The following is a 13093-nucleotide window of genomic DNA, read 5'->3' on the forward strand; positions in this document are numbered from 1 at the left end:
TAGAAGAAGGCTTGCTCTTCATTCCATAGAAGAAAAAATTCAAATCAGACCATGTTAACATCAAAAAGGTGCTTTTTTTCTATGAAAATCCCTATTTTTTATGATTTTTTTACTGCTGTGTCGCCATTTTTCGGTGTATTTCAACCAGAAAAATGTTCCCTTCAAGAGAATAACAAGCTACATAGTGCAAAATTTTTACTTTTCAAAAATTCCAATTCTAAAGGGTCAGAAAGAAAACAAACCCGAGCAACGCTGGGCGATACTGCTAGTGTATATTAAAATTTGAAACTACCTTTCTTTCCATTAATTTTGAAAATAATAAAGAAATTAATAATAGTTTTGTCATAATTCATCTGGGATCTGAAACATAAATCAACATGAAATTTTGATGGTAAGTTTTAATTTAAATAACTTCAAAGCAGGATGTTTGTATGATAACCAGGGGTGGCCTTCAGTAGATTGGTATCCAAACAGCTAAGCGTCTTTACTGGAATAACCATTATACTTAACCACACCAATAAAGAGTTAATTTCATCTATGTCTCTTTTTGTTTCTTGCAGTAACTCGTTAATTATTCAAACAGAGAATACTGAAACAGACGAAAAAGAGAATGCAGACAAAAATACCAAAGGTTCTGCCAAGAATCTTGGCCGTACATCTTCTCAGTTGCTTGGAATTGAGGGCCATCATGTCGAAGCAGTGACTGGTGCTTTCCTGGCCCGAATCCAAGAAGAAAATTCTCTTGACCAACAGTTTGGTTCTAAAAGTTGCATAAGTCTTCCAGAGGAGTTGATATATGGTTCCAGGGACTTCGATACGCAGAGCGCCAAACTGAGTCCGTCGCGATCATCCCACTCAATTGTTCCGTCCAGAAATGTCAGTCATACAAATCTGCAAATTCTAAAGAACGAATCATTTTCATTGCTACCCAGTGATATCCATTCAAAACTTGAAACGGGGTCATTCACCCTCGAAATCAAAGACATATCCCGACCAAATCGTCCCCAGATCGTTGTCAATCCTCCAGAACCAAAGGTGACAGATAAATTAATGACTGAAAATAATAACTGCAATGAAGAACCTCCTACAAAACACACAAATTCACTCTGTCATAAACTGAAACAAAGCACTTTGCTAACTCTTCTCAGGTGAGTTTTAATTTTATTGTCCTCTAGCTTTCTCTCCCATGTGTGAGATAGTCATCATCATCGTTTAACGCCCGCTTTCCATGCTAGCATGGGTTGGACATGTGACTGAGGGCTGGCGAACCAGATGGCTGCACCAGTCTCCAATCTTGATCTGGCAGAGTTTCTACAGCTGGATGTGCTTCCTAACGCCAACCACTCCGAGAGTGTAGTGGGTGCTTTTATGTGCCACCGGCATGGGGCCAATCAGGCAGCACTGGCAACGACCTCACTCGTATCTTTTACACATGCCACCGGCACGGGTGCCAGTAAGGCGATGCTGGTAACGATCACGCTCGAATGGTGCTTTTTACATGCCACCGGCACGGAGGCCAGATAGCCGCTCTGGCAACGATCACGCTCAGATGGTGCTCTTAATACCCTACTAGCATGGGGCTCGAGTGGCAGTAGTGCGATGCTGGTAACGATCACCACGCTCGAATGGTGCCTTTTAAGTGCCACTGGCATGGAAGCTGGTTAGCCACTCTCTCAATGATCACACTCGTATGGTGCTTTAAAATTCAGAAGTCTAGTATTTTGTGTTACTCAGAGATACAGCTGAGTGAGATGAAGGAGGACCTGATCTATTGGCCAAAAAGTGAATAAAGGATTTGTACCATCCCAAGCACACAATGCATCGCCTGGTGCAGGAATTGAAACCTGAATCTTATGATCATGAGAGCATAACCCTAAACTCTATCACCTTGACAAGATAGGGGAGAGATGTACATGGTTCTGAGTTCAGTCCCGCTGCATGGCATCTTGGGCGAGTGTCTTCTATTATAACCTTGAGCCAAACAAATCCTTGTGAATGGATTTAGTTGACAGAAACTGAACGAAGTCTGTCTTGTATGCGTGTCTTTCTATGTATTCTTTTAGTTGTTTCAGTCATTGACTGTGGCCATGCTGGAGCACTGCCTTTAGTAGAACAAATCGACCACAGGGCTTATTTTTGGTAAGCCTAGTACTTATTCTATCGGACTCTTTTGCTGAACTGCTAAGTTACAGGAACGTAAACGCACCAACATCGGTTGTCAAGCGATGGTGGGGGGACAAACACAGACATACAATCAAATATATATATATATATATCATCACCATCATCATCATCATTTAACGTCTGCTTTCCATGCTAGCATGGGTTGGACAATTTGACTGAGGACTGGCGAACCAGATGGCTGCACCAGGCTCCAGTCTGATCTGGCAGAGTTTCTTCAGCTGGATGCCCTTCCTATACATATATATATATATATATATATATATATATATATATATGATCGGCTTCTTTCAGTTTCCATCTATCAAATATTCTTCCAGGCAGTGTTCCAGCATGGCCTCAGTCAAATGACTGAAACAAGTAAAAGAATTAAAGAAAATATGTTTATATATATGTGTTCATGTGTCTCATTGTGTCTCTATTTGTCTCCTCCACACACACACACGCACACATACCATGACCATCACCACTCAAAAACAAGTGTCAGTTTGTTTATTTCCCTGTAACTTGGCAGTTCAGCAAAAGAGACCAATAGAATAACTACCAAAGAAAGTACTAGGATCAATTCCTTCGACAAAATATTCTTCAAGGCAGTGTTCCAGCATGGCCACAGTCGAATGACTGAAACAAGTAAATGATGCAAAAAATGAAAAAACAAACCGTTTGCTTTATTTCCATGTTGCATATTGAAGGATTTTGGTAAAGTTTATTCTCTGTTTGTGTCTTGTAGCATGGCAGATGTCCGCATGTCTGTCGCACTGTACACCATTTTCTCCTTTGGAGTTATTGGATTCGAAGATACGTTCACAATATGGGCATCAACGGAACCACGGTTAGGTAAGGACCAACTTGTTTCTTCTTATGCAGTTTTACTCCGTCTGATATTACAGGGACATAGCTACACTTGTGTATGATACAGGCTCGGGAGCAATTTTCTTGGTTGGGTGCAATGGAAATGTTTGAACGTCCTTCTGAGAGACTTTCATTGCCAAAATGAAGAAGAGTCGAATCCTTTTTGGACTGATTTGAAACAATCATTTTTTTCCATTATTGATTGGATTTATCTGATTTGATTGATGTACAAATATAATAATAATAATAATAATAATTAATTCGTTTATTGGCCACAAGAGCTGACAAAAATCAATTAAAAACATGTAGGGACAGAAACAGGACGAAAGGTTACAAAGGGTTCGTTTGAAAAAAATCCATGTAAAAATGTGCAATAACAAAGAAAATAACTAACAATTAAAACTCCCACAAGGGGCTAAACATAGAGGGGACAAACAAGGACAGACAAAGGGATTAAGTCGATTACATCAGCCCAGTGCAAAACTGGTACTTTATTTATCGAGCCCGAAAGGATGAAAGGCAAAGTCGAACATGACGGAATTTGAACTCAGAACGTAACGACAGACAAAATACCGCTAAGCATTTCGCCCGGCACACTAACGTTTCTGCCAGCTCGCCACCTCTATTATTATTATTATATATACAAACATATAACCAGCTTCACACACATACACAGTATCCCTTTAACCTCTCCGTGTAGATGCTTGATCATTCAATGATGTTGTTCCTGTTAATATTTTCTACAGATGGCCTTGGGTTCAACACTGACCAGCTTGGCGTCATCACTGGAATTGTAGCCGTCCCCATAATGTTTCTACAAGTCTTCATCTTTGCTCCTATGGCTCGCAGATACGGAATCCTTAAGGTATTATTTATTTTCATCTAAATACTCCCCCTATATATATATATATAATATATATATATATATATATATATATTATATAATTAGGGTTCAGCTACGATTTGTTTCACCACATACCGAAGTTTAGAAATAACAGTCAAAAAATCTTAGTTATTCCTTCTACTTTAAGGGAACTTCCTTTAAAGTAGAAGGAATAGCTAAGATTTTTTGGCTGCTATTTCTAAACTTGGTATGTGGTGAAGTAAATCGTAGCTGAACCCTAATTATATAGTATTACTTAAACTTACCATGAAATGGTCCCTTTCATGCCGAATCCTACTTGGTGAAATTACTGATTACTTCTTAATTAATTTTTTCACCCTTTGTTATTATTGATAATTATATATATATACAAAATTAAATACTCCTTCTACTCTGGCATGGCTTTGGTTTTGGCACAAGCACAGCTTCTGAGATGGTTGAGAGGAAGTTATCCTTGAACCAGGGACCTTGGCTGCATTTACTTGCAACAGAGTGGACTCCCCTTAGTGCATCTAAGGGTAGGTGCGTGACTTAGTGGTTGTGCCAAATTTTTAATCTTCAGATTTTTTACATATAACAATTTCTACCCTTATTATGCAAAATCGAAATCGAAATTAAATTCGATGACTGGCGTCCGTACTAGCAGGGTGCAAAGAGCACCGTACGAGCGTGATCATTGACAGAGCGGCTAACCGGCGTCCGTGCCAGTGGCACTTAAAGGGCACCATTCGAGCGTGATCGTTATTAGCGTTGCCTTACTGGCATTTGTGCCAAAGCTAGTAGGGTGCCAAGAGCACCATCTGAGCGTGATCGTTGCCAGAGCAGCTAACTGGCTTCCATGCCAGTAGCATGTAAAAGGGCACCATTCGAGCGTGATCGTTACCAACGTCACCTTACTGGCATCTGTGCTGGTGGCATGTGTAAAAGGATTCGAGCAAGGTCGTTGCCAGTGCCGCCTGACTGGCCCCCATGCCGGTGGCACGTAAAAGCACCCACTACACTCCCGGAGTAGTTGGCGTGGAATTTGAACCCAGAATGTAAAGACAGATGACATGCTGCCAAGCATTTTGCCTGGCATTCTAACGATTCTGCCAGTTTGACACTTTAGGAAAAAGAAACATTAATTATTTCTATTTCATTGAACAACTCTGCAACTCATTATCAGATACGTCTTTCTCGTTAAGTAACTCCATAACTAATACAATGACAAGTTAATTATTATTTCTTCTTTGTATTTCCCATTAATGTTTATTTGTTCATTTTCCTTTCTTTTTTATCTTTTCCAGACATTTATGGCCAATGTAACGATTCTCCTCATCACAGTCACATTATGTCCCATTACTCATCTTCTCTACAATAAGTAAATATTCTTCATTTTCTTAAATTCTTATGCATTTTCTTAAATTCTAACCCTAACCCCATCAGATCAGAATAAAATTCCAAAGTCATTACGCCAGTGTTTCCCAATCTGTCTTCCCATGGATGACCATGGGATTGTGCCTAGAAAGTTCCCCTCCGAGACACAAGTCCACACTGGACAGGCCAGAGTAATATAAACCACCTCTCCCCAGAGCCAAAAATGGGTTCATATAGGGCCAGCACCACAACTTAGGAATTAGACAAAGCTACAGAAGCATCAGTAATAATTTAAAACTAACAAGCACTGGGAAAATAGATAGGTGTAAGAGTGACTGTGTGGTAAGTTGCTTGCTTACGAACCACATGGTTCCGGGTTCAGTCCCACTGCATGGCACCTTGGGCAAGTGTCTTCTACTATAGCCTCGGATTGACCAAAGCTTTGTGAGTGGATTTGGTAGACGGAAACTGAAAGAAGCCCGTCGTATATATGTATATATATATACATATGTATGTTTGTGTGTCTGTGTTTGTCCCTCCAACATCGCTTGACAACCAATCCTGGTGTGTTTATGTCCCCGTCACAGCTCCTGTCAAACTGTTCAACCCAAACCAGTATGAAGAATGGACATTAAATTATGATGATGATATGCTAATATATGATAATTAATTATTTTGATATATCTTTGAATTAGTTATGTTAATATATGATATAAATTATGTTCGCTTATCTTTGAAATTAGTTATGTTAATATGTCACAGAAATTAATTATGCTAATACATCAGAGAAATTAATTATGTTAATATATTGCATTAGTTATGTTAGTGTATCATAAAACTTAATTGTGCTTTTATATCACAGAAACTAATTATCTTGATTAATCATTGAAATTAATTATGTGAAAATATAGAAAATATTCACACAGTGAATTCAGAAATGATTAATCATTGAGAGATATTATATTAAGGTGATGAACTAATGACCACAAGGTCATGGGTTCAAACCTCACTGCTACTCCAGACATTGTGTTGTGTCTCTTTGGGCAATGTGATGAACTATTGTATTGACCACTTGGTCATGGGTTCAAATCTCAGTACATTCTCTAAAGCTATTGCATTGAGTCTCTGGACAATGCATGTGACCCCTTTTGCCTGATTAAATAACAATACATGATCTAAACAGTATTTCTCCCTATATTGCATAATTTCACTGTAATTTACAGTATCTTCTAATCCATTAATCTACTCGCCTATAATCCCTGTTCCCATAACCTCCCCTACTCCATAAATGCTTCATTCTATAATCTAATTCATAATCCCTCTAATCCATATAACTTTTCTTTTCCACACCTCTTATCCTTAAACCCTCTAATTTATAATTGCTCCAATCTGTAATCCTCCTATCATATAATCCCCTTCTAATCCATAATCCTTATTTCCCATAACCCCTTATCCATAACACATCTAATTAACAGTCCAAAATCCCTTTATCCCATAATATACCTCTATTCATAATCTTCTTTAGTCATAACCCCTTCTAATCCATTATTCCACTCGCCTATAATCCCTCTTCCCATAACCTTCCCTATCTCATATGAGTGCTCTATCTCATATCCCTCTTATCTTCAACCCCTCTAATTTATAATCCATATTCCCTCTAATCAATAATCCCTCTATCCCATAATCTCCCTCTAATCTATAATCCTTCAGTCACATAATCTTCCTTTAATCCATAATCCCTTTTTTCTCATTGGTTCCTCTAATCTGTGATCCCTTGAATCCATAATCCCTTTATCCTGCAGTCTTCCTCTAATTCATAAAGCTCTAATCCATTATTCTTCTATTCCAGACCCGTCCAACTCTGGGTTTCGTTACTGATATTGTTAATCCCCCAACGTATCTGCACCAGTTGCTGTTTCTCTGCTACTTCATTGCTCATCAACAATTCTGTTACCCCTGATATTGCTGGGTCAGTGAATGGGATTGCCATGACCTCTACTGCCCTTGCCAGGTAATTTACATCCATCTCTTCTTTATATATGTATATATATTTTTTTTTATTGCCCACAAGGGGCTAAACATAGAGGGGACAAATAAGGACAGACAAAGGGATTAAGTTGACTACATCGACTCCAGTGCGTAACTAGTACTTAATTTATCATCCCCGAAAGGATGAAAGGCAAAGTCGACCTTGGCAGAATTTGAACTCAGAACATAACGACAGACGAAATACCTATTTCTTTATTACCCACAAGGGGCTAAACATAGAGGGGACAAACAAGGACAGACATAGGTATTAAGTCGATTATATCGACCCCAGTGCATGACTGGAACTTAATTTATCGACCCCTTTATAGGATGAAGGGCAAAGTCGACCTCGGCAGAATTTGAACTCAGAACATAACGGCAGACAAATACCACATTTGTCCAGTGTGCTAACGATTCTGCCAGTTTGCCTTATAATATATATATATATATATATATATATATATATATATATATATATATATATATATACACATATATATATATATACACACACACTCACACAATATGTATACATATATATATATATGTGTGTGTGTGTGTGTGTGTATGTGAAGGAGTGTGGTTTAGTGGTTAGGGACATTCCGCTCATGATCGTAAGGTCGTCAGTTCAATTCCCGGCGGCGCATTGTGTCCTTGACACAAGTCTGAGCAAGGTTGTTTATGGAAGACCAGCAGTCGCCCATGCATACCAGCTTCCCCTCTCCACATCACCGATGTTATCCAAGGGAAAGGCAAAGCCAATACAGCTTGGCACCAGTGACGTCACAGCTTATTTATTAACGTGCAAGTGGCTGAGTACTCCACAGACACGTGTACCCTTAACGTAGTTCTCAGGGAGATTCAGCGTGACACAAAGTGTGACAAAGCTGGCCTTTTGAAATACAGGTACAACAGAAACAGGAAGAAAGAGTGAGAGAAAGTTGTGGTGAAAGAGTACAGCAGGGGTCGCCACCAACCCCTGTTGGAGCCTTGTGGAGCTTTAGGTGTTTTCGCTCTATGAACACTCACAATGCCCGGTCTGGGAATCGAAACTGCCATACTACGACCACCAGACCGCTGCCCTAACCACTGGGCCATTGCACCTCCACACTGGAGCAATATAATGATTGCATTATAGAATTCTCATCTGTCTTTAACCTCTGATCAAACATCAGCAAAGAAAATAGTCATTATAGAAGTATTAGAGTCATGCTATTTAGCTCTCTTTAGTTTGAGGCTGCAGTCCCAATTAGCCCTCGGCAGGAACTAGCTTATAAGTCCACATGGAATACAGCTTTTAAGCTAGTAAATATATATATATATATATATATATATATGGCTGTGTGGTTAGGAAGCTTGCTTCTCTATCACATGGTTTTGGGTTCAATCCCACTGCATGGAGCCTTGGGCATGTGTCTTCTGCCATAGGCTCAAGCCTACCAAAGCCTTGTGATTGAATTTGAGTGGTAGAGATTCCTGTTGGATATATATATATATATGTATATATATATATATATATATATATATATAGGGAGAATTCACGAAAAAAACAAAAGACGAAGACAGGTGGTGTAGAAAACAAACAGATGTATTAGTATAACGCTCGGGAATTGAAAAAGTCTTTTACGTTTTGAGCCTACACTCTTTCACAGAAAGGAACACACACACACATATATATATATAGAGAGATATAGATCGCTAGCCACTACATATTCTTTATTATCTCGCCTTGTTTCTTTCTGTGGAAGAGCGTAGGCTCGAAATGTTAAAGACTTTTTCACTTCCCAAGCATTAAACTACATAATATGTATATATATATATAATTATCATCATCATCGTTTAACGTCCGCTTTCCATGCTAGCATGGGTTGGACGGTTCAACTGGGGTCTGGGAAGCCCGAAGGCTGCACCAGGCCAGTCAGATGTGGCAGTGTTTCTACAGCTGGATGCCCTTCCTAACGCCAACCACTCCGAGAGTGTAGTGGGTGATTTTATGTGCCACCGACACAGGTGCCAGACGAGGCTGGCAGACGGCCACGCTCGGATGGTGTTTTTTATGTGCCACCGACACAGGTGCCAGACGAGGCTGGCAGACGACCACGCTCGGATGGTGTTTTTTTTATGTGCCACCGACACAGGTGCCAGACGAGGCTGGCAGACGGCCACGCTCGGATGGTGTTTTTTTATGTGCCACCGACACAGGTGCCAGACGAGGCTGGCAGACGGCCACGCTCGGATGGTGTTTTCTTATGTGTCACCGACACAGGTGCTAGACGAGGCTGGCGGACGGCCACGCTCGGATGGTGTTTGTTACGTGCCCTCAGCACGGAGGCCAGTCATTGCGGTACTGGCTACGGTCACGTTCGGATGGTTTTCTTATGTGCCACCGGCACTGGTACCACAAGGATACAAATTCCATTGATGTTCATCTATTTTGATTTGGTTCGATTTGATTTGATACGATTCGATTCTCACTTGCCTCAACAGGTCTTCACAAGTGTCACAAGAAGGAAGGTATGCACAGGTGGACTGACTACGTCCCAGGTAGGGGCCACGGATTATGGCTTCACTAGTCTTGCCGGGTCTTCTCACGCACAGCATACTTCCATAGGTCTCGGTCTCTAGTCATTTCCATGGTGAGACCTAACGTCCGAAGGTCGTGCTTCACCACCTCGTCCCAGGTTTTCCTGGGTCTACCTCTTCCACGGGTTCCCTCAACTGCTAGGGATTGGCACTTTCTCACACACCTCTCTTCATCCATTCTCGCCACATGACCATACCAGCGCAATCGTCTCTCTTGCACACAACAACTGATGCTTCTTAGGTACAACATTTCTCTCAGGGTACTAACGCTCTGTCGAGTAAGTACACTGACATTACACATCCATCGGAGCATACTGGCTTCGTTCCTCACGAGCTTACGCATGTCCTCAGCTGTCACGGCCCATGTTTCACTGCCATGTAGCATAGCTGTTCGTACACATGCATCATACAGTCTGCCTTTTACTCTGAGCGAGAGGCCTTTAGTCACCAGCAGAGGTAAGAGCTCCCTAAACTTTGCCCAGGCTATTCTTATTCTAGCAGTTACACTTTCAGCGCACCCACCCCCACTACTGACTTGGTCACCTAGATAGCGGAAACTATCAACTACTTCTAGTTGTTCCCCCCGGAAAGTGACAGAAGTTGTTTTCTGCAGATTTTCGGAGGTCAGTGCTCCAGAGCACCTGCCACATACAAAAACTATCTTCCCAGTTAGCCTACCTTTGACATTGCTGCACCTCTTATGTGTCCATAGCTTACACTGGGTACATCTTATAGAGTTTCTACCTACACCTTTTCTACAGATCGAGCAGGGCCATCTTCCTGATGATATTTGTGGGTTTTCTACCTTTCTACTTATTAGTACTTTGGTTTTAGCTAGGTTGACTCTAAGGCCCCTCGATTCTAAACCCTCCTTCCACACCTGGAACTTCTCCTCCAGTTCTGATAGTGACTCAGCGATTAGAGCGAGGTCGTCAGCATAGAGGAGCTCCCAGGGGCAACCGGTCTTGAATTCCTCCGTTATTGCCTGGAGGACTATGATAAATAGGAGGGGGCTGAGTACTGAACCCTGGTGGACCCCACCTCTACTTTGAATTCTTCTGTGTACATGTTGCCAACTCTAACCTTACTTACGGCATCTCTGTACATGGCTTGCACAGCCCTCACCAGCCATTCATCTATCCCTAGTTTCCTCATTGACCACCAGATGAGGGATCGGGGGACCCTATCAAAGGCTTTCTCCATGTCAACAATATAATTATATTTTATATATATATATATATATATATATATGTGTGTGTGTAGGCACAGGAGTGGCTGTGTGGTAAGTAGCTTGCTAAGCAACCACATGGTTCCGGGTTCAGTCCCACTGCGTAGCACCTTGGGCAAGTGTCTTCTGCTATAGCCCCGGGCCGACCAATGCCTTGTGAGTGGATTTGGTAGACGGAAACTGAAAGAAGCCTGTCGTATATATGTATATGTATGTATGTGTATGTGTTTGTGTGTCTGTGTTTGTACCCCTAGCATTGCTTGACAACCGATGCTGGTGTGTTTACGTCCCCGTCACTTAGCGATTCAGCAAAAGAGACCGATAGAATAAGTACTGGGCTTACAAAGAATAAGTCCTGGGGTCGATTTGCTCGACTAAAGGCGGTGCTCCAGCATGGCCGCATTCAAATGACTGAAATATGTAAAAGAGTGAAAGAGTAATATACATATATATATATGTGTGTGTGTGTATATATATATATATATATATATATATATATATATATATATATTATATGTATATTATATATACATATATATACAGATAGATAGATGGTTTGCAAGCAACTTGCACATGCAAGTGCTACCAGTTGAGAACTCTGCATACCAGAAGCCAGCAAGTGTATGGGGTCATCAGGAGAGAATGTGCGCCATTTTGGGGCCTACCTCTCGACAGCATCAGTGCACACTGCCCACCCCCCGTCACTGATATGAGGCCCCACTTGCTAGATCAACTGGTTACAAAAAATAAAGCTCAATATTCTTCTAGCCATTTCTCATCATCTCTTTTTAACCAAACCCAGTGGCTAGCCTTTCCCACTGCAGTTTGTATATCAGTCATGGTGATATCCCTTTCTCTCTCTCTTTTGGAGAGGCACTGAGCAGCTATACGCACACATACACACACAGCAGTAACTTCCACCTACCGAATTCAATCACAAAGCTTTGGTCGACTCGGGGCTATAGCAGAAGACACCTACCCAAAGTGCCACGCAGTGGGACTGAACCCAAAACCATGTAGTTGGGAAGCAAGCTCCCTAACCACACAGCCATACTGCCCACAAAGGGCTAAACATAGAGGGGACAAACAAGGACAGACAAAGGGATTAAGTCGATTACATCGACCCCAGTGCGTAACTGGTACTTTATTTATCGACCCCAAAAGGATGAAAGGCAAAGTCGACCTCGGTGGAATTTGAACTCAGAACGTAACGGCGGATGAAATACGGCTACGCATTTCGCCCGGTGTGCTAACGTTTCTGCCAGCTCACTGCCTATATATATATATATCATGTGATCACATGACCGACCAGACCATCAGATGTTGTTACACATCGCTGGTCACAATGCGTTCGCATTGTTTTAGCCTTTGAATGACGCCACCCCGCTGGCTAAGCGATAGATATGTATATCTATTTATATTTATTTCTCCCTCTTTTTTTTTAACAGAGCATTTGCACCAACATTTGGAGGGAGCCTGTTTGCATGGTCTATCAGCTCATATGTGGAAAACATAGGACCACCTTTTGATGTCAACTTGGCGTTCTTTGTCTTTGGTTTTGTCTTCTGGAGTTGCGCAGTCCTCGGCCTTTTACTACCCCGTTCTCTTGACAAACAGAAGAAATGCCATAACAAGCCATCACCTGCAAGACAAGGCTAAAATATATATATATAGCAGGCCTGCGTGTTTGGCAGTCTGTGTGACCCTGGTAACATATCAAACCAATATATCTGAACTGATGATGCCTACCTGGCAGGCAGTCAGGCTTCAATTTATTTTCACTGGCAACTGTCACAACCTCCCTGCCTATGTACTGACAGACATGCATGCATACATACATACATATATATATATATATATATAATATATATATATATATTATATATATATTATATATATATATATATATATATATAAAAGAATATGTGTGTATGTATATGTAGTATATATATATATATGTTTGTATATGTATATATATATAT

At 41.0% G+C, this 13093-nt stretch overlaps 1 protein-coding gene across 1 annotated transcript; it reads left to right on the forward strand.

Moving 5' to 3' along the window:
- The first annotated feature begins 522 nt into the window (after nt 1-522).
- LOC115224704 lies at nt 523-12776 on the forward strand. The gene is made up of 6 exons (XM_029795561.2): nt 523-1148; nt 2912-3018; nt 3780-3898; nt 5203-5276; nt 7122-7283; nt 12560-12776. The coding sequence occupies exons 1-6, from the start codon at nt 538-540 to the stop codon at nt 12768-12770; spliced, it is 1284 nt and encodes a 427-aa protein (XP_029651421.2). The 5' UTR covers nt 523-537; the 3' UTR covers nt 12771-12776.
- Nucleotides 12777-13093: the final 317 nt, after the last annotated feature.

Source organism: Octopus sinensis, linkage group LG26 (assembly GCF_006345805.1).
Source record: "Octopus sinensis linkage group LG26, ASM634580v1, whole genome shotgun sequence".
NCBI classification, from domain to species: domain Eukaryota; kingdom Metazoa; phylum Mollusca; class Cephalopoda; order Octopoda; family Octopodidae; genus Octopus; species Octopus sinensis.